At 40.9% G+C, this 25,983-nt stretch overlaps 1 protein-coding gene across 1 annotated transcript; it reads right to left on the bottom strand.

The window, feature by feature from the left end:
- Positions 1-3,754: 3,754 nt before the first annotated feature.
- Positions 3,755-25,728, bottom strand: SLC30A8 (solute carrier family 30 member 8). The gene is made up of 8 exons (XM_026110133.2): positions 25,533-25,728; positions 16,314-16,522; positions 12,865-13,011; positions 8,559-8,712; positions 7,800-7,989; positions 7,298-7,403; positions 4,930-5,064; positions 3,755-3,900 (listed from the first exon to the last, which is right to left on the bottom strand). The coding sequence occupies exons 1-8, from the start codon at positions 25,610-25,612 to the stop codon at positions 3,755-3,757; spliced, it is 1,167 nt and encodes a 388-aa protein (XP_025965918.1). The 5' UTR covers positions 25,613-25,728.
- Between the last annotated feature and the right edge of the window lie 255 nt (positions 25,729-25,983).

Here is a 25,983-nt window from a genome sequence, read left to right as displayed (position 1 = left end):
AGTATTTCATATCCAATTCTGATATGCACTAGATATTTCAGACAGGAGGACACACAACTATGACTAGGAATAGCCACAGTAGGGGACTATTCCAGTGATGCTAATGACAGATTTGTGCCTTAAATCTTTCCAACTGAAATGGTTGTAAACATTTCTGTCGTTGCTTGAAGGTCACCCTGGCACAATAGTGGCACCTAGGCCTTTTTTCAGTGGTGAATGAGGAAAGTCTAGCTTTGCATTTTTCAGTTTCATGGTTTCTCTCTCAAAAAGTCTTGCACTTATCCTCTGGCTCTGCTCAAAGTGTCAGATTTTGTTTGTAGTAAGTGAAGGACAGAGAGTGCTGTTTGAGGAACGGAGAACTATATAATTTACAAGCTATAAAATGACTACATTAAAATTTAATGGGAGATGAATACACTTATATACATAAAATTTCAGTGCTAGCCAGTAAAACTATGTACTTGTCCATGTGAGCCGAACTCCACCAAAAATTGCTTAGTTAGATGTGGAAAATAGAGCACTTTCATGATAAATACTTTTGTGCTTCACAGTAGTTTCAGGAATGGATTCAGAGATGTCAATTTATTAGCAATTTTCTTTTAGTCATTCTGCAGAGGATCAAAGGACTGTGGAGATAATAAAAGCAGAGAAGGCTAGAAATTGGTGGTGGATTTCCCAGCCCTGGCCTCTCTGTATTGCAGTAGCATTTCTACAGAAACCCTCACCAGACACTCAGAAAGTATTCTGAAAACAACCTTGTACCAAGCTAATACTCGAGAGGATCAATGTAGAACAAGATGAAGAATAGATCTATATTTTACAGTTCATAAACATAGTGGGGAGCACTAAATTGTCAGCTCCTCATAGCAATACTCATAACTACAGGTAAATAGTTGCTGTAAATCATTCCTCAGTCTTCCATACTTAGGTAAAATTTCCTGAAGTTTTTGTAGTAGTACTATAGTGTACTAGAGTAAATTCAACAACAGTAAGTAGAGACATTTGTACTGTCTCTAGCTTTTGTTGAAGATGTGTGCTTAAATTCTGCCTGAAATGCAAGGTCTATCGCTGCCAACGAACTCAAACTTCTCCTCTTCCTCACTATACTTACCCTGACTTTTACCACTTACATACCCAAGCTACCATTCTGAATCTCTGCTGCATCATCAGGATTACCATGGTTGACAGCAGGTACACCATTTCTTTTTTAAACCTTCTTTTCTACAACTTTTCCATACTTCCTTTTATTAAGGATCAGCATTTTGGTTTAACCTCTTCTTTCCTCGTGTCTTTATATTTCACTGCTTCCTTTCCTAAAACACAATGAAAATCTTCCACATCTTTTCAGTTCATTTGGATGGTAGCCTCACCAGTCCTTCTGCCAGCTGCTGAATGTTGTTTTTTCCAGGCCCTTCACATTGCTTCCATCCAGCTTTTCCACAGTACTGCTACCCAATGTAGCCTTCCTGGTGGACCATGCCATTTTTACGTTTAAACCTTTTCCCAAGATGAACACTTGGTCTAAATTAGTCTTTATCTCCACCTCAGCCTAAATCTCAGAACCAAATTTTCCTGTGCATATGGATGCTTCTTTCTTCCACTAATTATCTTTTATGTTGTCCTTGACCATAAGATTGCTCCCTCAGTGTCCCAATATATCTATGTCTATGTCCTCTTCTGATTCAAAGACTTTTTTTTCCATAAAAGCCACACAATAAAATTGCCTTCTCCAACTAATGAAAAGGATATTCAGGTTGCTTTACGAGCACAGCTGTGTTGCCATTGGTAGGAGGCAACTATGCTAAATTACACCAGCAAAGAAACTGGCCAAAATACAAGTTAATTTCTTCAATTAGAGTTTCTTACTGTGCTTTGATTTATCTGTCTCTTATCTCTGGAGCTTCAGCTGTTAAGGGCAAGAATTGTCTTTATCACTGTATTGAATACCACTGCTATGTTCTCACTTACAAGCCAGTGAATAATGAGATATTCATGAAATTCTTAGCTGGTGTTGTGTTTGAAAGTCTTCTCTGATTTCTATGGGAGATTTATCTGACTAAGATCTTCCTGGATGCCTCCACAAAGCTGGATAATTTCTTGTTCCCCCTACCAGGTAACAAATGGCAGCTTAACACATCAATCTATCATCACATGCTTATGTATTATGCACAGCCAAAAGCCCCTAATAATAAATTCTAATCTCTTTAGGATCATCAAGTAGAAAATTAATGTGAACCTATTGCAAATAAAACCTGAATTCCCTAAAAAGCAAGGCCTCATTATACCTTAATAACACAATGCTCTTTCGAGCTGTCAGCCTAGAAACTCAATACCACTTGCTATCACATAGTTTATTCTCTTCTAACAAACCTGTTAATAAAATGAGCCCTGCAGCTGAGGGAGCGAGAGCTGTGGAGTGGGAAAACATTAAGTCTAGTTCTGCATGGAAGGTGAAGCTGCCTGGTTATGGCCAAGGGCAGAATTGGAGTTGTTTTATGGAGTAAGTACTTGAGTATGCACTTTCAAATAGATCTCATGTTTTTGCTAAGGGGTGAGAGTTTAATTCAGTAGGTTGGAAAAATAGAGTTGCTGCAGCAAGTCCTGACTCTGTTTCTCTGGTTTAATGCCCAGTTCTAGAAGTAACCATTGCCAGATATGTAGATGAGAAAGACTTAAAATATCCTATTGTCAGAAAATCTGGGAATTTGCTGACCAAAGGAGAGGCGTGCCCCCTCCCTGTTCAGCTAATGGTTGGATGATATGTTTAAAGGTTTTTTAATTATCTGACATTACATCAGGGGTGCAGCATTAGTGGGTAACACTGCATATGCCATACTATGAAGGACATTAGACTAGATGTTCATGATGGCCTCTAATCATTTCCTGTCCTGGTTATTCTTTCTTTTTTGAGGAGCACCCAGTCTTTGTCATGACCCAGTGGTACCTTGTGACAAGGAGTTCCAAAAGTCCATTACAAATGTCCCATCACAGCTTGTCTTAAAGCAGTGCAGTATGAGTTATGGGTTGTTTTGGTGGTAGAGAATACTGCCCATGTCTTGTAGAAAATAGTTTGATTGAGGGCTAGCTGAAAAATAAAGAGGGCTATCTAAGAAATAAAATATACATATATTTGCCAAATGTGAATGGAATGAATCCTTTCATGATCCATGTTATGGAGTATGGTGTATATCTGATACTTTCCTTAATATGCAAGAGGAAGAGTATCCGCCAGAACGCAGGGAAGGTGCATGTCACCATCTCTTTCTTTCTCAGGTCTCTTCTTACTGTCTTCATCTTTCCTGCTTGCTTAATTTTTCTCCTTTATCCTGAGTAATGGAGTTGAGTTTTGCTAATACCAAACTTAAATTTCAGCCCCTCATTTTGTGGTAATTAGTCTGCTGGTAATTTCAAGGTTGATTAGTTTCTTGTTACCTGCAAATTACAAACAGGCACTCATAACTGTTGCTTTAGTGCCAGCCTGCCATAGCTAGTCAGGAATGATTTAGATGCCTTCTCTTGCAGTTGAAGGCAACCATTGATGGACAGGTAATCTAGCTGACGAATGGACCTAATACTTGTTTTCCTATGGTAGATGGTACCAACAGACAAAGGTGCACAGACTGCTCTCAGTGGCAGGGCTTTTTAGTTCAGTTAGTTACTCTTTGATGTTAATCAATTGCATGCAACTAGCACATATAGACTCCATTGACCTGGAAGAGGGATGGTCGATGTTTTATATAGCATACTGCTTCCTTTAATCCCTGGGCTCTTGACAGAAGACGCAGTCTGGTTTCTGATCCTCTCCTGATTCAATCTGAATGGTGATGGAGTGGAAGCTGTAGCGCTCAAGCAGGGCTTGGGTAATATCTTTCAAAATCTTCTGTCTGTCTGCTGTGTCTGCTATAGATAGCAAGCAGAAAATAATCAAGTTGCATAATACATCATAATACCTCAAAGAAAGGTAAGTGATTATTGAGAGAAATTATTTGTGAACAGCCTGGCAAATTCTAAACAGAAGTTTGTTTGGAGAAGTGTTTCTGTCCCTTTTCTCCTCCTTTCAGGAACTTGCGTGTCAGCAAAGGTGTATTCATTGAAATGTGGTAAGAACATTCAATTTTGGCAAGAGTCAAGCTAAATTTAATCACCAAAGAAATTCAGTTTGGCAGAAAATATCTTCTGGAGGAAAGCAGAAATACTTAACAGAGATTAGTTCATACAGTCAGGGAGTAGCAACAGTGCTGAGTGATTTGGGTGACTGATAGACCAGCTCTGTTTGAGAACCTGGGACTGCAAGGAGGACTTTGCCCATGAACCCCCTCTTGGCCAAACACAGGTGGAGTTTTTTCTCACATAAACCATAACATGTATGAGTTTCAAAAAGTAAATAGATAAACAAGAAAATTGCTCTAGGTAGTGGATCGTTTGTCAACAGGGATAAGGACAAAATTTAAAGAATATTTTTTAAGATGAACTGTTCCCCTGGAGTAACTTCTGTGTTCCAAGCTATGTTTTAAAGATTGTTTTACAGCTAGCAAGGCATTAGGAATGCAGATTTCCCATGTCAATTATTATTAGAGTGATCAACAGTATTCACAACTGACAAATCCACTCCGAAATCTGTTTGATATTGTTTGTATGAGAAAAATCCAGTCTGGGTCTAATTATTCTAATTTATTTAAAATATCCTGCAGTTTATCTCCTTGTTCCACAGCCTCAGCAGTTTTCCAGTTATGTAGCAGGTCCCTGTTATCCTGGCAAGATTTCTGGGAGGATGATCTCAAATATTATTTTTATTATTTTTCAAACAAAATAATGACATTTGTTTTAACAAGTAACAGATATACAGTCAGTTGTATCTCGTTCAGAAGAGACTGACCTTTACTAGGCAGCAGCTGAATACTTACTCCCTGCTTACAGACATTTACTGACCTGCAGCAACATGAGCAGATAGAATAGTTTGATTCATTGTCAGAGACCAAAGATGAAGGTTGTGAATAGACTCCACTTTCTCAACTGCTAAAATTCTTTCTTTCACTGAATCATAAGTAAGTCCTTTTGTTGTGCCTTAAAAGGAGAGATTGGAAAAAAAAACACATTTTGAAGAGAGAAGAATTATGATCATTGGAGGAAAAGCATCATTAACCTTTATTCAGTTGGATGTACTTCTTTCTTATTAAAGTATTCTACACTATGGACAGCAGTTCTATTTCAGAGTTCAGTGTGAAATTTAATTTTATCCATGGTTTTACAGTGCCTCATGGAAGAATGATATTCAAGTACGTCTTAGAGAGGTATCTTGATGGTCCAGTTTAAATATGGAAGTAAATTGTTTAGCCAGATCATTTCATAGTTTTGCATCAACATCTTTTATGAGTGCAGACACTATGACATCACCTGAGCACCTGAGGGACTCTGTCCTCAATACATGTACATGATAGAGAAGCATCTGTTTAAAAGAGAGGGAAAGGCAAAAATGAAGATTAAAATGGCTGAACTCGGAAATCTTAGATGAGATATGATTAGATCACAGATTTAGTTCATTAGTAAATCAATGATTGTTTTCCTAGGTGAGTCTTCTTACAAAAGATGATGGTGGTGATGACCTTCATTCAGAGTGAGGACACTCATGATAGGGTTAGTTGCAATATGAAATTTAGAGTTGAGCCTAGATCCAAATTTGACCAAGGAATTTAACTATGTATCTTCCCTAGAGTAAGAACATGGGAGTTCAGAGGTGAATATCCATGTCCACTTGAACAGCTGTGCCCATCCTGCTTCATCTGCATCAGTTAACCAGAAAATATTTTTAATGTCATCCGTTATCAAGCACAATAAGCTCAATATTGGTTAATTGGGCCTTTCATATGACAGCTGCTATTTATTTGAACTATTTGCATTAATGATCTCAGTATTGTATGCTTTGCTCTATCAATTTATTAGAAGAATGATTTGCACATTGTCTTTACAGAAATCCCTGGACCGTTGGTGCCGGTATGACACAGTCAGTCACAGACACGACCTCCCACACTGCTCCAGTAACCAACGTCTCTTTAGAAAATTAGGAGCGGAAATATGCTATGTAGGGACTAGGAGACTAGCTTCAGACACCTCCCGAGAAAGACAGCATAAAGGGGCTTGTGGTGGTGGGGAATAGACCTTTGCCAATTTTCGCACATGATCGCTGGTTAGAGAAACTGGGAATTGCTGCTCCAGGAAAAGGACCCATACATCTCAGGGACTGCCAAGCTTTCCTGGTAGTTTGGTCTTTTGAAGAACCAAGAGACCCTCTGATTCTTCAGAAGTCAAGATACAGCCAGTTGCTACATTCTAGGTCTGCATGTCTAGTTGCTACATGTCTAGGTACGTTTCTACACAATTTCATTTCTATCTCACCATAAGTGAAAACAAAACAGTCCTAGAATAAAGCTTTACTGTAAAACAATATTGGAAATTTTCTTCCCTGAAAGAGAAATATGGGCAAAGTGAAAGAGAGAAGTAAATAGCCGTGCAGATAGTCATGCTGCGTAACTGTATATTGATTCAAAATCTACATCGTTACAGCTACTTTTCCCTTTAAGGCCTATGTCTTCAAAGCTGAAACAAAACTTGCATTGTATTGTTTAGCCTAAGGAAGACACGCATCTATAACTGCTCAGATCATTCAGCCTTGCAAATCAGATGTTCCAGCCCATAGCTGACAATATTCAACATCACTAAATTCAGTCATACTTGCTGCCTTAATGCTAATGTGCTTAGAATTGCCTTTTACCTTGCAGCTGAACGTGACTGCTTGCTTTTCTGGACTAGCGTAACTAAAAGTCTTTTAAATGCCTGTCTCTTGCACTCAGCCTACTTCACAGATACAGTTCAAATCATAATCTTTTTCTTTTCTTTGGTCTTTTTTGCCAAGATTTTTTCACAAGGGTAAAGGGATTCATACAATGAACAAAGCAAGTAGACGTCTCATATGCCAAAGGGGTGATAAGAAGCAGTGTCATGCATATGACAAACGAAAGCAACTTAGTTTTAGGAATACATTGGGATTTCATTAGCAAAACACCAGCACACAGATTTTATGAAAACGGGAATAGGTATATAAGGCTTCCAGTGAAATGTTAGAAAACAGTTTTGATTAAAAGTGTAATTAGGATTAAAGTATGATGAGAATTATGAGAATATTGGAAATTGATACAGTAGCGCGCTATTATACTTGTGTCAGTGAATGTAAGTGTTATGGGGAGAGAGAGAGTGAGCGAGAACAAAATATCATTGTATTGATTGTGGAATCAGGTCCTACCTTCCATTAGCACAATCAAAATATCCCTTAAAATGGTGATGGTGGTTGCCAAAACAAAGATGGAAAACACAAATGTGCAGACTGGATCAGCTATTTTGTACTCTGGCTAAAAAAATATGAACACATCACTTTGTTAATTTCATTATTGTTGGTTACTGTCATTTATAATTAGTCTCAAAGAAAAATATATTTCATTCATCTAGTACAGAATCAATGACGATCTTCTCTGCCAGCTAGGGAAACTTAGCATAAAGAAGGCACTTCGGGTGAAGAAGGAGAGAGACACGAAAGTATCCTACTTGTAGTTTAAACACCAAGAAGCAAGTATTAAACTCTCAGCAGTCATTTAAATTCCCAGGAATGAGCATAATTGTCTTTGACTAAATTACAATGTATATCATTAAGACAGAGAAAATATTTACATAGTATCTAGTGTCACAATGCTATGAAAATGACTGTTATCCTTAATTGCAAGGAAGGCAAGAGAACTAATAAAACTAACCTTAAAGAAGATGATAAGTGCGCTAATTAGCACACTAATACTCTGGAATAGATCTCCGACAGCATGCACAAAGGCTGCCCTCAGACTGGCATTACTCAGAGCTGGCTTTTCTGGAGGAGCTGACGTATGTTCGTTGGCTGGTGCCCCATGACTGTGCCCGTGTCCAGCCTGGTGCAGAATCAGACTTAGCCTGCAAGAGATGTAATGCTGCAAATATCAGGGAGGTTATTGCATCAACAAAAGCAGTGGTGTCACAAACATCATCATCTTTCTCACTTCTGAATGCAGAATATTAAAATTGGGCACACTAGGTAAAAATGTAGACTGACTAAACAGAATTCCTAGGTGTTTCTGTGTTTTGCATACAAACAAGAAATTCTGTGAGCAGGTGAATTAATGAGGCCTCATTTTTATGGAGTTCTTGGCTTTTCTGAGGTCTAATAAAAGTGAGATGGAGATTAATTTTTTCCTAGGGTTTGTGCATTCATAATTACCCTTTCCAGAGTGGCAGCTAACAGAAAGGAGGACAGTAACTGCAAGCCTCGGTGGGGAGTAGGCGCTCTCTTCCCTACCCCATGCCATATTCTCATACAACTTATGAAGGCTTAATATTTTTGCAGCCAATTTCTCTCCATCATTGCTATTGGTCCATCAGGTTCAAGGTTCAAAAGTTATCTGGAGAGTTTACAGAGACTGACAGACAGACTGAAAGACCGTGAGTGTGTAAATCTCAGCTCCTCAGGAAGCAAGGCAACTTACAGGATGTTGGCCAGCACGGCGCAAGCAGAGGTAATGAGCATCACTGCAGCATCAATATCGTAATCTGGGTGTAGCAGCCTCATGCTGGCCAAATATGTCAACACACCAGTCACCATCCAAACGATTATCATGGACATCAAAGCTCCCAGAATTTCTAGGCATTAAAAAAAATCTGATTTTAACAGGAGTCATAATAGAAATGTAAGGAATTTTAAGGGATTGATGCAAATGTGTCTAGGTTTATGAGTTTTGTGAGCCAGAACTATTCTTGTGTGTTGACAGCCTTGATGTTCACAAAGAATGGGTCAAAACCCTTTCTAGTCATAGGCTGCATGTTTTAGGGTAACCCATTCCACCTGCTCCTGCTCGTCCCCTTTACAGTTTTGAGTTCTTGGGGCCTTTGGAGAAAAGGGAGAGATGAAAAGATGATTTGGGGAGTTTTGGAGGAGCAAAAGGAGCAGGAATGGGAAGGAGAAACCTAGGGAAGGCTAGGATGCAAGAGCAATTTCTTTACATCTTACATACTTGCTCTGCCAGTGTGGTGTGAAATCCCTCAGGAACTAGCCCTCCTTCCTCGGTGAGATTACCTTTGTCACAGGGACAGGGGTTGGAGGGAAGGAGAGAGACACTGCTCGCTCAGACGTGCTGGAAGACACAATCCCCCTCCATAACCTTCGTTACTTCTGCACACCTCTCCTCACTTGACACTTCAGAAAGTTGCTCACAACCCCTGACAAGGCCAGAAAAACCTCTCCCTCCTCTCTCCTGCAACTCATCCTGCCAATGCCACAAAATCATTTTTTGCCACTAGAAGCGATGAGAACAAAAGAAGGGTTTTTTTTTTTTTTTTGTCCCTGGGGCAGTAAAATTCAATTTTGTCTCTATTGGGTCTGAGTTGGGCTCAAATAAATCCACTGTCCCCAAGGCCACCTTTTATTGCATTGCCATGGGTGACGTCTGGGGATGTTCATATGAACTTACAGAATGTTTTTAATAATACGTAGGACTAGTAATTGCCATATGACTTGAATGGGTAAATGTGGCACTTTATGAGCACAACTGAAACTATACATGAAAATGAAAGTTCACAGTAGAGTGAAAGGCAGTAGATAGCTAGGAAGACCAGAGCATCAAATCTCCACCATCAATTCATGAAAGCAGCTGAAGCTCAACTTATTATTTTGAATATTTTTTGTGAGGGTCATATATTTTGCAGACATCCAGGCTCCCAATGTTTATCAAAATAAATGTTCTATCTATAACTGGCAAATTAATGGGTTGAACAGAACTTCACTGACAGGGAAATCAAGTATTGCTTAAGAATACATAGAGAGAAACTAACATAAAGCATACCTAGTATTTATACTTTCTGCAAGTTAAAGGATGAAAGCCTGCCATCTTTGCCCCACTGAAGGTGTTGAAGGATGTGCTATTATTGGCATCAAAAGAACCAAGAGTTTTTGTGAACTTCTGTGTATGTATGTGTGCATGTGTGTGTGTGTGCGTGCGTGTGTGTGTGTCTCCATCATTGGATGAGTTGGAGGTCATCTTTAATGAAACTAGGTGAAAATACAGATTTTTCAGTCTGGCATCTTAGCAAAACTTTATCTAAGCTGGCAAACTAGTTCAATAGTAATAAATCTTGTACTTAAAATGTTCTCAGTTAAATTTCTTCAGAAATACCAGCTCTGATCTAGTATAAGATTACTTGGGGAACTTCCGATCATAATAGAGATAAAAAACTAAAGTTGAAGAGAAGTGTCCAACTTGGAAGTAGGTCTGGCTTATACTATCAATCTGATTCAATACCGTGCTTCTAACCGTGTTGCTGAAAGTAGCTGCAAAGCCAAAGGATTGCGTTGAATTGCTGTCTTGACTTCTATGCAGTCTGCTTCCTTAGTTCTGGCTTGAAAGATGGGAAGCATTCAGATAGCTCCAGCTAAACCTGAGCCCCGTCATGCCCAATCTTTGCATGACAAACACTACACATCAGTCTGAGAAAAGCAAGGAAGAAGTGTGTTTCACTGTCATGGAGGGCTGCAGCTGCAAGACTATGGTAGTCAGCTCACAGTGATTCTGCCACCCATCTGACTGCTTTCAGCTGCTCCCTCAGGGCACCCACTTGCATTTGAATCTGGAGATATAGCTGGAGAAATAGGCAAGAAACAGCATAATTATCATGGAATGAAATTAAATAACCACTGACATTTGATTTTTTGATGCAGTGCTGTCTTTGCCAGCAGGATAAAAAGACAATAAATGATGGTTTTTAAAGTTCTGCATTTCAATCACACACACACACACAAAAAGAAAAAAATAACATAGCTGAGAGTCTGAGGGGAAGGTGAGATGACATGAGATGGCTGAATTGGTAGGATATCTCATCACCACCAAGAGAGAGGTCTCTCCTTCCCTTCCAGGCTAAGAGTGCATAAACACAAATAGTTACTACAGATCAACTGATGGTAAGTAATTTGCTAGGTCTGCGTTATTCAGCCATGTGTCGAAACATAATACCAGCCATGGTATTATATCACACCAAACACCCACCTCCTCCAGTAGCCTGTTTCCATCAGTGCCAATACAATATAGTTAAGAAGCAGCAGAAAGACGGGATGAGTATGGCATGCGTCTTCCCTGGTACATCCTGCAGCTACTAGCAACCTTGTTTTGCAGATGTCCTGAGCCAGAAACTGCTTCTGGACTATAATATTTAATAGCCTTGAAGCATTTTTCATCTAGGAGTCCTCAGTTCAGGTGCATAGGCGTTTAAAGACATTTGAGAGATCCTAGCACCTCCTTGTTTGGCTCAGTGCAGTACCTATAGATCTCCCATCGCATTCTGGAGTGGGACCTGGAGATGTTGTGGGATACATTAGGGCATTTCAAATAACACTAATCACTTATGTGTGGGCAACTAAACTGAGCCCTAAGATATCCTGCATGGGATTCATTTCAAGACTGAGACACCTAAATTAAAATGTAGGTGTGAGCTAATTGTCTAAGCTCCCATTGTGGGCAACAGAGCTGTAATTAATAGGGTCAGTGGAGCTTAGAAAAGGATCCAGCTGACCAGCCACTTGGGACATGATTCAGTGAAGGCAGGTGACTAGTGCCATTTGAGACAACCAGTGTTCAAGACATACGCATGGCACTGTCAGGTATGAGAACAGACCTGAAGAGATCCCTATCCTTTTGGAACAGCAGCTGAAGAATAGAAAGACTTCTCAACTGATACCAGATGACTATATTTAAATAACTGTATTGAGCTCTGAGTATCTAACTTATGTAAGCTGAATCACCCTCCATACTTCATTGACTGGCCAGGAACACATCCTAATCTCCTAACCATGAATGGCTGGTGCCACCTGAGACACCCTTGTATCATGCTTGGCATCCTGCTGCAATCTCATAGAGTCTGTGCCATAGCTGCTGTTCCCCTGCAGAAGTCTCAGATACCCTAGAGATGTCCGAGTAACACTAGACCTCTAGATTTAGGGAATTGAATTGAGCCTAGCTCTCTACTAAATGTATCAGAAACTCAGACACCTAGCTTACATGTGAACACCTACATGTAGACATCTACATTTAGATGTCTAAATCTCAAACAGAATCATCCCCCAGAAAATTTTTCTTCTTGTTAATATTTTGCTGGTGCTTTGCATTATGTAAAAAGGCACTTGTATTAGATTTTCAGGCTTCTGGTATTAAGGGGTTACCTGTAAATAGACTGAAATTTTAGCTGAGGAGGGAGAACATTCAAAAGCAATCAACCACCCTCTGATTAAAAACAGCAGTGATAAAGAGATATGGAAGGAGAGGATTTAGAAAATGGCAAATGTTAAAGGATCTTCTTACTCCTCAAGGAATCTAGCATGGTTGGCTTGTCTAAATAATTCATTAGTTTGCTTTATCATTCAATAAATGGAGTAGAATCTCATTTTTGTGACTATTACTCCTTTTATACAAGCTTTTGTTTCACAGTAGATTGAGGACTCAGTGCTGTGCACACTCAGGTCACTGAGAAAAGTTGCTATTATCACAGCCAAAGCTAGTACCAGCCCAAAACTGTATTAAATAATGAACTGGAAACCATATTTGTGGATAAACAAGGCCTGTACTCTTTTCTCATTTGAAGCTCACTGGCTTACTATGTCTGTGATACGTCCTGGGAGCTTTGAGAACATCACTGAACTCTCTTTCCATTTCTGCAGACCAGCGTCGGACATCAGCATATTTTCCAGGGCCTGGCTACGATGGATTGCCTTTCACATTTCACATGTCCATACTATGATATTTTTGCTACCTGCTCTGTGCCATCCAAAAGTTAACTGCTTTGTCGGAGGTTTAGATGCTAGCCAGAGTGAGAAGAGGCTGATCAGGAAGCTTGTCAGGTCAACCAGGATGTGTGCTGCATCAGTGATCACGGCCAGACTTCCGGCAATCTGTCCACCTGTGCAAAACAAATAAAGATGTGCTTATAAAGGCTCCTTTCAGAGGTTTCACTTCACTAGACCAAACTCAAGACCTGATTTGCTGTAAATCAAAGGGAACATTTAATTTTCAGTGATCATTTACATAACTCAAAACTTTTCATAGAATGTTTCATTTTGCACCTTATTCGTTTGGTCAAATGTATGGATTAATAAAAAGAAACACGATACATCTTTGTCCGAGATACATACCTGGAAGAATGTCCTAAGGATGATAAGAGTTGTGACTCATTAGTGTTGTTATTACATTACTATTAGAGTAGAGAATATTAATATCAGATTTCCTGATGAAAACCAATGTTAGGGATCACATTGCCAGTATCCTCCCACTATCCTTTCACAGATTGCTGATATCAGTATGTATGCACGAAAACTCAGAGTCTTAGCTTATGGGGTTCACTATTTGTGACATGAAAATAAGCATGTTCTTCTTGATTTTTGGATGGCTAGATGCCAGACTGTTTATTTGGCACAGACAGCATTAAAACAGGACGAAAAGGAAAGGTTCTGACAGAAGAGCTCGGATATACAAGCAGCCGTTTTGGTGAGGGAGTGGAGAAAAATATTCTGTTTGCAGGACCATATCTATCATTTTGTTTCTGCAATGTATGATTTAATTTTGCTGTTAGAGCTGGAAAAATGTGGCTGAATGTCATTTAACTTCTGGGGGATTTGATTTCATGAGAATTCTGAAAGAAAAAAAATATTTTAGGCTATCTGAAATGATATTTGTTTTAACCAGTAATCCAGATATCCTTTATTTGCCAAATTTTTCTAACCATGTCTCAGGCCTGAAGGCAAATCCAAAGAAATTAAAAATTGCTCTAGACTACCACAGCTGCCACTAGCTGCGAGGGGATCACAGGCAGGAAGCTGTCCTGACAATTTGTTATGGTAGGGGAATCTTTTCATCACAATGTAAAGCATGAGATTGTGTGAAATGATAGAGCTAAAACATTCTGTTTCTGCATTTTTCAGTATATTTCAATATATTTCCTTCCTTTTCAACCATCTGATTAATTTCTGCTCACCTTTTTCTCTCGACCACAACCCATGCGAGAATCAATGAATCACGAAAAACATCGTAAAAAACAAAATGCCTCATTCAAACCTGTTGGCAAGATAGCACTGCCAGGGGGACATATAGATACATCTCTTGTTTCTTATAGATGGAAAGTCTTCACGCCAGCAGGATGAAATGTCTTAGTTTGTTTCCTCCCATATGCAGTTTTTAGATTAGAATTTCTAATATTGTATGATTTGCAACCACGGTGGAATGTATATTGCACATACAAGGCACATTTTTTTTTGTTTTTTTCTATTACATCCCTATACAAACCATTTTCTACTGCTTGAAAGGGAGCAGTCAGGACTGCAGAATTTTGTGGCATCTCATTCCTTGTGGTAAAATGAAAAATTCAACAGAATGGGGATTAGTCAAAACATGAGCAGGACCCATCACATTTACAGGAAGGTCACTACACAGGTCGTAGACTTTCACTGTTTGCAGGGTAGCTGTTTTCCGAGTAGGAACCTATGTTACAAAGCAGAGGGCTTGTCTGACATTGCACAGATGCTAACCAAGGCACCAGCTGTACTCCATCAAACAAATATGTCGAGCACAAGTTACCTGCAAAGCCCTATTGCATTTTAGATCCCTTATTTCCATGTTCTTTGAGATAGCATTACAAAAGCTTGCTTCTAGCCTGCTGTCTTTGAAAGGTGTTAGCAAATGATAATTTCATGTATTGCTGGCATTACTGATGCCTTGGGTGAGTGTCTGAGATCTCAGTGTGCTTATCCTAGCAGCCTGGTCAAGCCTTTGCAACCCTTTTTGACATGATGACCCATGCTGGGTGTGTCTCTTATTCTAGTGCTTTTATATCTGGGATGTATATACAGTGTCATCAGTTTGACTGATATCTCCAAATTTATGGAGTTTGTCATGGATCTGCATCAGAAGACCAGCAGATAAATGTCTCTCAGAGACATTGGTGTATCAGACTCAGCCAACAGTGTCTCTTTCAGGAGAGCAATGAGGGCCAGCACAGATGGTTTGAGCAAAAATCACATCAAAGACCAAGGGATTCAAAGAAATACAACCTCTCAGCCTCTCTGAGCATCATGCAGCTTTGTTTCTTCTGTTTAGCATAATAATGCCGACAAAAGCTGCTTGCCCTTAAGAGCAGGAAGGAAGGAGAACACGTTCTTTGCTTTCCAGAGTAAAGCCTGTGTCACAGTTATACGCGTTATTGCTTTGTATCAGAACTCCCAACAAGTGGCCTTTATGACATTATTACTTGCAATGGCTGTTTATAGCTTTGTATATCACAGAACAGTAGAAATTGTCAGTCACTCAGTGGTCAATCATCAAGCACATGCTGTCTAGCCTAATGATTAAAAAAATTAAATGTATGGTTCATAATTACAAAAAATCTCTATAGACTGCTGTCTGTAACTGCAGTTAATAATTGGTTTGTCAAAGTTTAATGGTCTGAAGCAAAGTGGTCTTCAAGTCTGTTACTTAAGCTGTCACTGCAAAAAAGCTGCATGATTCATTAAGCAAAATGAAACATTTAGTTAACATATCATCTGTCCTTCCAATTATCCTCTAGCATTGCTGCATTCACCAAACTTAAGCCTAGTGATTATATGGTTTTGTTAATAATGCATTACTTCTGGCACTGGAAATTACTGCATGGAGATTAGAAGCATGCACCAGTTTTCACCGGCAAGATGCACCTGAGCCACAAACAATGGGGCTTTATGCAGATGAAGCGTGTGGGAGGGAAGAGTTGGAGAGAGATATTCCTGCTCAGCTCGGCAGCCTGGAGGGAAGAGAGAAATGCAATGACTCTTTCAGTGCCTGCATTTCTCACCTGTAGATAAGACAAAGCCTCTCTATTTCATTTTCAGGGGCTCCAGGGGCACCAAATATAGGTTTCAGAGCCCTTCCTAGCTGATTTTTGCTACACCCCAGGGGCACATGTGGCAAAACCCTGTGGGTTCCTCATTCCTTACATTACCTCAGGATGGGGAAGGGGAAATTAAAGTACCAAGAACGATTGGGTGGGTATAAATATCACAGAAGCCAAGCTAAGGTCAGATCAGTGGAACAAAACAAAACATAATGTTCTAAGAGAGAGCCCCCAAATACCCTGGATATCGTAGGGTAGGTGCAAGTGCAAAAGAGTGTGACTGCAGCCATGCTCGAGAACAAAACGAGCTATCCCTGGCCACGAAACGCTTGGTCTGTTCAAGCATAAATACTCCCCTGTAATCTCAGCAATCATGAAGAAAATGCAAATTACTGAGGCTGCACAGAGCTTCTGCCTGGCTTGATGCTGTTCACTTTTCCTGTTCTCACAGGCCTGTGAGCAGCCGTGACAGTGATACGCTGGATTAGCTTCAGTATCTTCTGTTTCCTGCTGCTGCCTCTCTTCATTTAAATTCTTCTGATGCCAGTTCATCCTATGCGATTGAAAGAAACAGAAAGATAAAAGAGAAAAAAATACATGGTTATTTGGGTGTCTAACCCTGCAGCACCTGAAACTATATAATTAATGCTTTCATAGGATAAAAGCAGTGTTGGGAACAGCCGAACATTTCATTGAAGAGTTTTGCTCACGCAGGCAGGACTCTGCAGCCGGAGGCCCCACGGACTCTGAGCTGCACATGAAACGATTGCTCTGGCTGTATTTCCCAATTCCTTGGGCTGTCCTGCATCATATACCAATTTACAAAGCACAGGGTGACTTTCTTAGGCTAGTTCATGCACATAATGAAAAAGGAGTCAAAAAAGAAAAGAATCTGACTGCACAGCATATGATTTTCAGAAAGTCATACTTCAGGCAAATACACACTATATTCAGTGTAACAGGAAGACAATTCCATAGGAATTTTTATTTTTTTTTATTCCCAACAGCTTTGTCAGGAAGACTGTTTTAAAAAGAAATCTTATTCTCAAATATAATTGACTAAAGAGATTTCTCTCCTTTTGTATGCAGAACTGTTTTATCTCAGGTTTCCACTTGCATGCAAAAGCTATCTATCTTCCAGCAGAGCCATTTTCCATAGAAAATGCTAGCCCAAAAGTTTTAAAGATTTATAAAATCAAGGAAATCAATTCCCAATGGTATGCTGATCCCTTTGTGCCACTGATTCCATAAAAAGGATAGAAGTTCAGTAGAATTGGCTTTTTGAGCGTCCCTCCATCTCAAGGTGATTTCCCAGATGAATCTGATCTGCCATAAAATCTCTGTGCTGTCCTTCTCAGAGCTCCTGCATAGGGAATATGGAATGGGGAAAGAGGGGTCCAGGGCTGAGCACATTGCATTTTAGCTGCCTGAGCAGCTGAATGACCATTACATCTGATGCTCTCACTGAAGCATCCCAGAAAGTCCTCTAATTTATTCCAGGAGGCCCTAAAGTGGCTTGGCAAGCAGTGGTGGTCCTCCTTATCTCTGAACAAGGAGCTCACCTGGGAAAAACCCAAAACCCTTGCCCAGGAGGCTTGAATGAAAACCATTATGTCACTCTGGCTATAACATTTGTTGCTGCAGCTGCTCCTAATGTAATAACCCCCCCATCAGTAAAACATACCCTCCCATGCACCAAGACTTGTGGGAGTGCTCTGTGGCAGCAAAAGGCAAATTCTGCCCAAATGCACATATGTAATGCTCATATAATCACATGTTATAGCTATCTGTGGTCTGTGTGTGCAGGGTTGTAATCCATAAGTCTATCTGGGAATGTAGCAAATGTCGCTACCGTTTTGAAGTCTGAAATTAGCCCGGAGGCATGATGTGCGCTGGGTTTAGCTGCACCCCATAATAACAGCCTCTTTCCCCAGTCAGTGTACTGAGGACTTTTCTTTGGGACCGGGAAGAGCCATTTCTGCAGTTGTGTTAAGGAGACCTGTGCTCTGGGGAAATTTTAGTGACTTTCTGAGTCGTTTCTGCACTGCTCATGAACAGGTAAAGATACTGCTGGAAAGAAACCATGCCAGTGGCTGCCAGTCTGCATCGTTCGTATTAAAAACAAAAATTGCATGGAAGTCACCAGCCTTTCCAGCTGCCCTTTCTGGGTAGCCTGAGTGGGGAGAAAGCGAAGCCCCTGTGCAGAGGGTGAGGGGATGAAGAAGAGCCTCATGCTGCTCACGTGTGGGCTTTGCCCTGCAGCCGCAGCCCCGCTGATGGGCAGGAGGCAAAGGCACCCTAAAGCTGTGGACGCCTGGTCCGCTTTTCTGCTCCCCTTTTCTTTCTTTAGCAGTGAGGAGGCACTGGCGGAAGGAGAAGAGCTGGCCACCTCATTACCAGAATTTTCCCCGTTTCCTTGGCAGCCAAGCCCTGCAACCGTACATAATCCGTGTAGATTTGGTTTTGTAAATATTTTTGAGATGTTCCAAGGATTCAACATGTTCCCCTGAGTCAGCTTGTTTTCCTAGCAACTTAGCATGTCGTCTCTGTTTACTTAACTGAGACAACCGATTCCCTGTACATGCTTCTGTGGAGCTTCTGTGGAAGAGCAACTGGTCAGATTTAATGCTCAATGCCCAGAGATACACAGTTTTCTTAGCTTTTTTTTCAGTGTTTTGCTTTATTTTCCCCACAACAACAAATAAATTGGTGCTGAGCGGCCTGGGGAATGGGCCACCCATCTGTCAGCCTGGGTCCCTGTTAGCCAGCCCCTCTCTGGGATTCCTCCAGTTAAGCTATTTTTGTATTCATTGGGCTTCTCATGTGCACTGTCACTTACATACAATATTTTGCTGATGTATTAGACTCCAAAGGTACCACAAATTGATTCCTTCCAGATGGCTGAATTAAATACTGCAGTTTTCTCATTGTCCCTTGGACATCAGGGCATGCAAGTTTTTCTTTCTCGTCATCCCTCTCTGGAGTTAAGTTCCAGCACTCTTCTGTACTTTATATGTAAAATTAATTTCCCTTTAACTCAGTTTTCATCAGTTGGCATCGAATGTTGAAATCATCTTAAAGACATGAGTTATGATCAGCTCAATAGCCTGTCAGGCCAGTGATGCCAAATTTACCCCTGCAGACTTGTGAGCCACCCATATCCTTTTCTTGCTGTTAACAAAATGGGTCACTTTCTAATTCCCCCTGCCTTTTTTTAATCTTCAAGGCTATCCATCAGCTAACAAAACCTCTGAATATCACTGGGGGGGGGTGGGGGGGGGTGGAAGCACATTTCCACAGATCTCATTGAACAGATGCAGATGCAAACACAGACATCACAAAACCGCAAATGTCACATTTTTCTGTCTAACGGGTGCCTCAATAGAAGTGGCCCGGTCATCAGAGGTGGCAAGCATTTACTGCTCCCTTTGAACTTGACAGGGTAAGAAAGAGCAGCATCTGGCCCATTGAGTTAGGAAGACTCCTGCTAGCTCCTGTGCGTAACCACTTTTTTTCTTGCAAGAGCAGCCTGCCACTAATTAAAAGAATCTGAGAGACAGTTTTATAAATGTGTGAAATCAAAAGCTTAAGGTGCAGAGATCAGCTGTGTCAAACCATAAACGCCTCCTGTGTGTGTCAGAGCAAGATATAGCCTTTGAGCCTCAGATCTCTGCACCAGCACGTTGCAAACAGAGTAGCAGATTAAAAAATAATCTTTCCTCCATTTCAGATTCTCTTTCCTTTGCAAAAAAGACAGTCAAGTGGAATGTCACAGAAAAGCACCTACCAAGTCATGCCTGGAAGGGGGGAAGGAGAAAGTGTGAATACGTATTGCAGATTCCACACAAATCATTAATGGGAGCTTTTGATTACAACTTCCTTTTGTTTGCTTTCACTTGATCTGTGGAGTGTCTTGATCTGCAAGGTGATGGGAATAATCACCTTCCTCCTAGACCATTATGAGAGCCACAGTAAAAGAGAGCAAAATGTAGAATCTCTCCACTTCCCACAGGAGAGCACCTCCTTCACAAAGGAAAACGGTAACTTTTTGCTGCCTGAAAGGATAATGAAAATGCCTGCAGAGAAAATTTATCAAAGCCATAGTCACCTCCCTTATACTAGCACCACTCTGATTTCAGATGATGTTGTTCTAGTCTTAAATATATCCACGTCATTTAGAACCCTGTTTATAGCCTGGCTGTCCAAATCCTCCTTTTTCTTTCACAGTATTGTGGGCACCAAAAAAAAAAAAAGGTAAATATTTATATATGTTTATTTTATTTAGTCTTATTTTGTGGATCTGTCCATGTATGCATTGTAATCATAAACCCATTGTGAATAAATTTCCTTCTGCATAACAGTATAAGAGCAGTTGTATTGAGTCAGACCAAAGATCCAAGTAGCTAAGCTTCCAAACTCTGGTGTGAGCACCAGGGGATACATAAGGAAAAGGTACAAGAAAGGAACATGTACAGAGTATTATTTCCCCTTGTGCATTCTCCCAGGTTGCACAAATCCATAGGTTGGGAACTTGCTGAACCACAGCTTGAGTATAGGAGCCCTTTACGGATCTTTCTTCCATGAACCTGGTTAACTTAGAATTGGTAAATTCCACCGTTTAAATATGTTTTGTGTAAAAATAATGCATCCTTTGTTAATCTTAAACTGGCTGCCTGATATTTTAATTCGTTCTTGTACTGTTAGAAATAATGAGTGACCATTCCCTGTTTACCTTGATGACATCATCCATGATTTTATGTATCAGTGTTATATCCCCTCAACCATCAATCTCCTGAGCTAGCCCTAGTTATTTGCTTTCTCTGCATATAGAACCTGCTTCTTAACTCTTACCACCTTTGTTCTAATTTTCTTTCCAAGGTGAGGTGGGCATAACTGTACTTTGGAGATGGCATATGGCCAATACTGGGGAAAGTCTTTTCTACAGGGTACTAGTGTCACCTAACACAAGGGCAAAAGTAATCCACCAACATGCTGAACTTCGGGGGTGATAGGATGGATGTGATGTGCTGAGTCTTGGAGTCTCTGAAACGCACTCCTGGGGCCAGCTAGCAAGCAAGCACGAAGGAGACATAACCAGAGAGCCCACAACTAAACCCATTCAGCAGTCACAAGAACTACCTAAAGTTTTCCTGAACGCTGACTTCTTAAAGGCAGAACTGGTGGAAACCCTTCATTTGATGAGGACTCTCTGATCATGTAAGAGTTTTCGTATCTGCAGCAGGAAGATAGAAAAGGAGGACAATATTCTCTGCACTCTTGTTAGAGAGAATGAATCTGAATCTGAAGAAATCATCTTCTAGATTCTCCTTGAATTTTTTGCTCACTGGTATGAGCCTGGTGACAGGGATGAATTACAAGCCTAAGGCTTCACTGATAGGCAGGAATAACTACAAGTCACATTAATGCCCTGTGCTAACTACTCTTAGACAACTTTTTTACATGAAAACATTTCTCTTTCAACAGTGTCCCTTCTTTATCTCTTGATTTTTGTCTCAGAGGCTTACTGTTACTCAGCTGGGCTGGATTTGGTAAGATTCAGTTCTTCTGTAAGTTATGTCTCTGCAGTAATGTACGATAGAGTGACTTAGCAGATGGTCAGAAAACTTGATGTCTGTAATGTGCATTCAATACCAGAAGTAGAAGAAAGAGTAGATTTGCCATTGTAACTCTAAACTTTAGACTTTTGGGGTGATTAAAGCTTTGAGTCCTTGTGTCTCTTTATACCTGATCTTTGTATTTTAGTTGCAATAAAATAAAAACAAAAATCTTGGTTCAAGAAGCCTTGACTTTCACGACTATGATGGTGTTCAAAATCCCACTGTAATACCATATAAAGTACACATAATCAGAAGTCCAGAAATCCACGATAGATCAAGCCAAAATGTAGCTCAAAGTTTACTTAGTACAATCTCATGCAAATCCACTCATATATGCAGTGGGATGTTAAATACTTCTGTTCAATCTTATACTGATCTACTGTCAGCAAGAAATGAAATCATCCAGCTCATCTTCATCCACGTAAACTTCAGGAATAGAAGTTTTCCAGGCTTTGATAGGTGATTAGCTAGATCACTAGATAGGCAACCAACATAATGAATAATAAATTTTCTAAAGAATTTATCTTCCTCCTCCACCATTGACTGTAAAAAGAGCATAGAAAACTATCTTAGACACATAATTTAAATATAGGTGATATGTATCCCTTTTGATATGTTACAGGCAACATTATTTGAATAAGACAAGAGGTTTCGAGTGCTCAGCTTCAGACCCTGTTACCCCTATGGTTCATATGCTTTCTGAAGGCTTGTTACAAGTCCTCTCTGTCTACCTGTCCTGGGACCAGTCCTGCTCAATATCTTTCTCAGTGACCTGGAGGAGGAGGAGAAGTGCACTTCAGGCGTGCAGGTGACACCAAATGGGGTGATGCACTCGAGGGCAGGGCTGCCTTTCGTAGAGATGAAGGCAGCCAGGAGGAATGGGCTGGCAGGAACCTTTCGAAATTCAACAAGGGTAAAAGCAAAATCCTTCAGCTGGGACAGAATAACTCCCACCACCCCCACCACTCTGTCTGTACAGACTGGGAACTGACTGGGAAACAGTTCTGCAGAAATGGCTCTGGGGGTCCTGGCAGACAGGGAGATGAGTATGTGCTAGCAGTGGGCCCCAGCAACAAGGGAGGCCAACAGCATCCTGGGCTGTGTTGATAGAAGTGTAGCCAGTAGGTCAAGGGAAGAGATTATTCCCCTTTAAACACACTTTTGAGACCACATCTAGATTATTGTGTCCAGTTTTGGAGCATCCAATACAGGAAAGATAAATAAACTAGTGCAAGTTCAGCAGAAGACCAACAAGATGGGACTGGAGCACTTGTCCTGAGAGAACAGGACTTGTTCAGCCTGGACAAGAGGCATCTTCAGGGGGAACTAATAACAACCTGCCAGTACCTATGGGGAGCTTATTGAGAAGATGGAGCTTTACTGATGTGCACAGAGAGAGGATGAGGACAATGGTCATGAATTGAGTCAAGTAAGGTTCAGGCTGAAAATAAAGAGGGAAAAAAGTGAGTATTGGAACAGGTTGCCTGGAGAGGCTGTGCAATCTCCAGTCTTGGAGGTTTTCAAGCTCCAACTGAATGAAACTTGGAGCAACCTTGTCCAGTCTCACAGCTGCAGAGACCTCCTGAGCTCCCTTCCAACCTGAGTTATCCTATAAGCCTATGATTGACCTTATTTTCTGAGAGCTCAGTTAAAGCCAGGCCCCCTTTTAAGCATTTCAATTTTGGCATGGGAAACCTCGATACATCCAAACCCACTAGTGACTACAGACAGTTTTGGCATGTAAATAACGTTCTCCCTGCATTCAGATTTCCTACTTACATGATTAAGATAAAAACAATTTTGTTCCCTGTGTATTGTAAGAACGGCATTTATTAAAAAGAAAGAGGTTGGGGGATGGCAAAGAAATAGGCAATCTGTGTGCAAAATAAATTCTGTTGAAAGCATTAGAGCTGTTCATTAAGCCTATACACAGAGAATGGAAAAATGTGGTAATTTATACCAACGGCTTAGATGAGCTTATAGCCACTGTTGAGCTTATGACACCTGAAGCTGTGCACACAGCCAGTCTGTGTAAGCCAGTGCCCACAACGCTGTGTTCCTAGCTTACTCCCTGGTTTCCTGTGGGGCAGGACGGCTCCACCCCCCAGGCTGGCTGACCCCGTGCCACTGGCAGCACCCGCCGAGCCCCGGGCAGGGATGCACGGCGGGAGCGGGATGAGGGTTTCCTGTGATCTGCTAACGCTTAACAGAAGAACAGAGACCCAGTTCTCCAAGATTTCTGGTTGTTGCTGAGACAGAGTAATTAGATCTTGCACTTAATAAAACCTCACCTGGCAAAAGAACAAGGGGAGGTGCAGCACAAATACCACATGCCCGAAGGAAGAGTTCTCCTCCTTCTGGGGAGCTCTGTTACCACTGGCATAACTCAGCCATCTCAAGGACATCTGTTATGGAGCCCTCCTGGTACTGGCCTTCAAGCTTTGGGGCTGTTACAAATATCTGCAACAACAGACTTGTATGTACCCACCCCAACTAACTTTGATCCTCAATTAGAGAACAGACTCCTCCAGAATGTGAGTCAGATATCAGATGGGGGGATCAGCTACCCATGGAAGGGGGTTACAGGCTTCAGTCCTGCCCCTGGAGCTGCATCCCACCTGTATTCTTGCTGGGGATATTCCGTCTTCCCAAGGTTCCTGGGAAGCAGAAGGGTTCCTTGTGAAGCAGCCTAATATTTATCCGTGGTAGTTTCTGTCCCAGGGCACCCTTCCCCACACTGCACAAAGGCCTTGCCTGGAGATGTCCTTGAGTCCAGAGGTTTGTGAGGGGCCAAAGGATCTCACTCGCTGAAGCTGCGCCACACAATTGCAGACTATCTAAAAAGCTCTGAGATTCTTCAGTAACAAAAATGAATTGCAGGATCATATGGTATCTTTTTAAAATATAAGTATTACCACAAAAGCCATTTTAGACAGTGCCATGTATATTTATGGAGCCATGTAATAATATTAAAATAACGACCCAGATACTCAAATGACTAAAATACGATGGCAGTGACCCCAGTATAAGAACATGCAGAGATAGATTTCCATTAGAACTGACAGTGTTTGTGCCAAGTTTCTGTCCCACGCATTTTAAGAGAGCCAAGCAATAAATAACCTGAAAACCAATGAGATAATGGAAATGTCAAAGGGTGCTAAGCTGTATTTGGGCATCTATTTTCTTTAAAAAATACTTGCTGGTCTGAGACAAGAAGAAGAATGAAGAAAAAGTCCCACTGTAAAAGTAATTCCTGATAGAAATTTATATTTTTCAAACTCAAACCACAACATATCACCATTTAATTTACATCTTTAATAGTACTAACAATACGTGCCTTCAGGTTCTCACATGGTTAGGTCCACTGTGGCCTGCCCTTGAGAGGGTCTTTCCTTGCTCAAGGAAGCCTTTACTCATAGGACCTCTGGCACACAAAGGGTACATCAGCTTCAGGTCTGAGAGACTATCCACATGAATAAAGTCCTGCAGGATCAAGTCCTTAACACCATGACCTTCCTTTCACACCAAAAAGATTATTTAGACATTCAGGCATGAAAGAGCCTTGAATCAAACATGGTGTCAATAGCACTATTATAATTCAGGCTAAAATTGCAGTATAATCCATGAGGTTTTGCATCCTACAATAAATCTACTAAGCTTATAAAATACATAGCAGGAGACACTTGCTTCAACAGTAGATTGGTTCAATCCATCACAGATGCACATACATCAGGTTACTGTCTAGTAAATGCATCAAACATTTAATAAGAAAGTTTGGAAAGGGAGAAATCAAACAATACATTTTGAAAGTAGTGGAAGATGTTCCCTATACACACCGTGAGACTCCAAGTACTTTGAATTCAACAGCACACCTGCAGATCAGTGGTCTCATAGTGCTCTCAAAGGCAAAGCAAGGGAAGCGAAGTAAACACAGAGCTGTGTTACCTGTCTAGGGCTAAGGAGTACTTCTTGGTGTCCCTCTCACTCACAAGGCAAGCTCTTTCAAGACCTTTTTTGGCAGCCATGAGGAAAGTCGGTGGGGTTTTGCTTGTTTTTGTTTTTTCCCCCTTAAATGCTCCTTCCTCCTTTGGAAATGGATGCGGGCAAAAACATCCTCATGGCTTACGGAGAAATCTCTGCCAAACGTTTCTAAAAGAAAAGGTTTCAATAATCTGCTCAATAAACCTGCTCTAAGAGAAAGCCGCTTTCCTATTGCTAGTGGCGTCACTAACTTGCCAAACAGTAACTTGCTGAGTGTGCGAGACTGGAGGTTTGGGGCCTCTCTCTCTCTTTTTTTTTTTTTTTTTCCCCAATTTTGATGCTCTGATATGATCTTTGCTCACATGATGAGTGAGTGCTCTCACACTTGCTGACTCAGGGTCAAGCACAGCTGGGC

This window comes from Dromaius novaehollandiae, chromosome 2, assembly GCF_036370855.1.
Source record: "Dromaius novaehollandiae isolate bDroNov1 chromosome 2, bDroNov1.hap1, whole genome shotgun sequence".
NCBI lineage: Eukaryota > Metazoa > Chordata > Aves > Casuariiformes > Dromaiidae > Dromaius > Dromaius novaehollandiae.
This window is presented reverse-complemented; position numbering and strand designations above follow the sequence as displayed.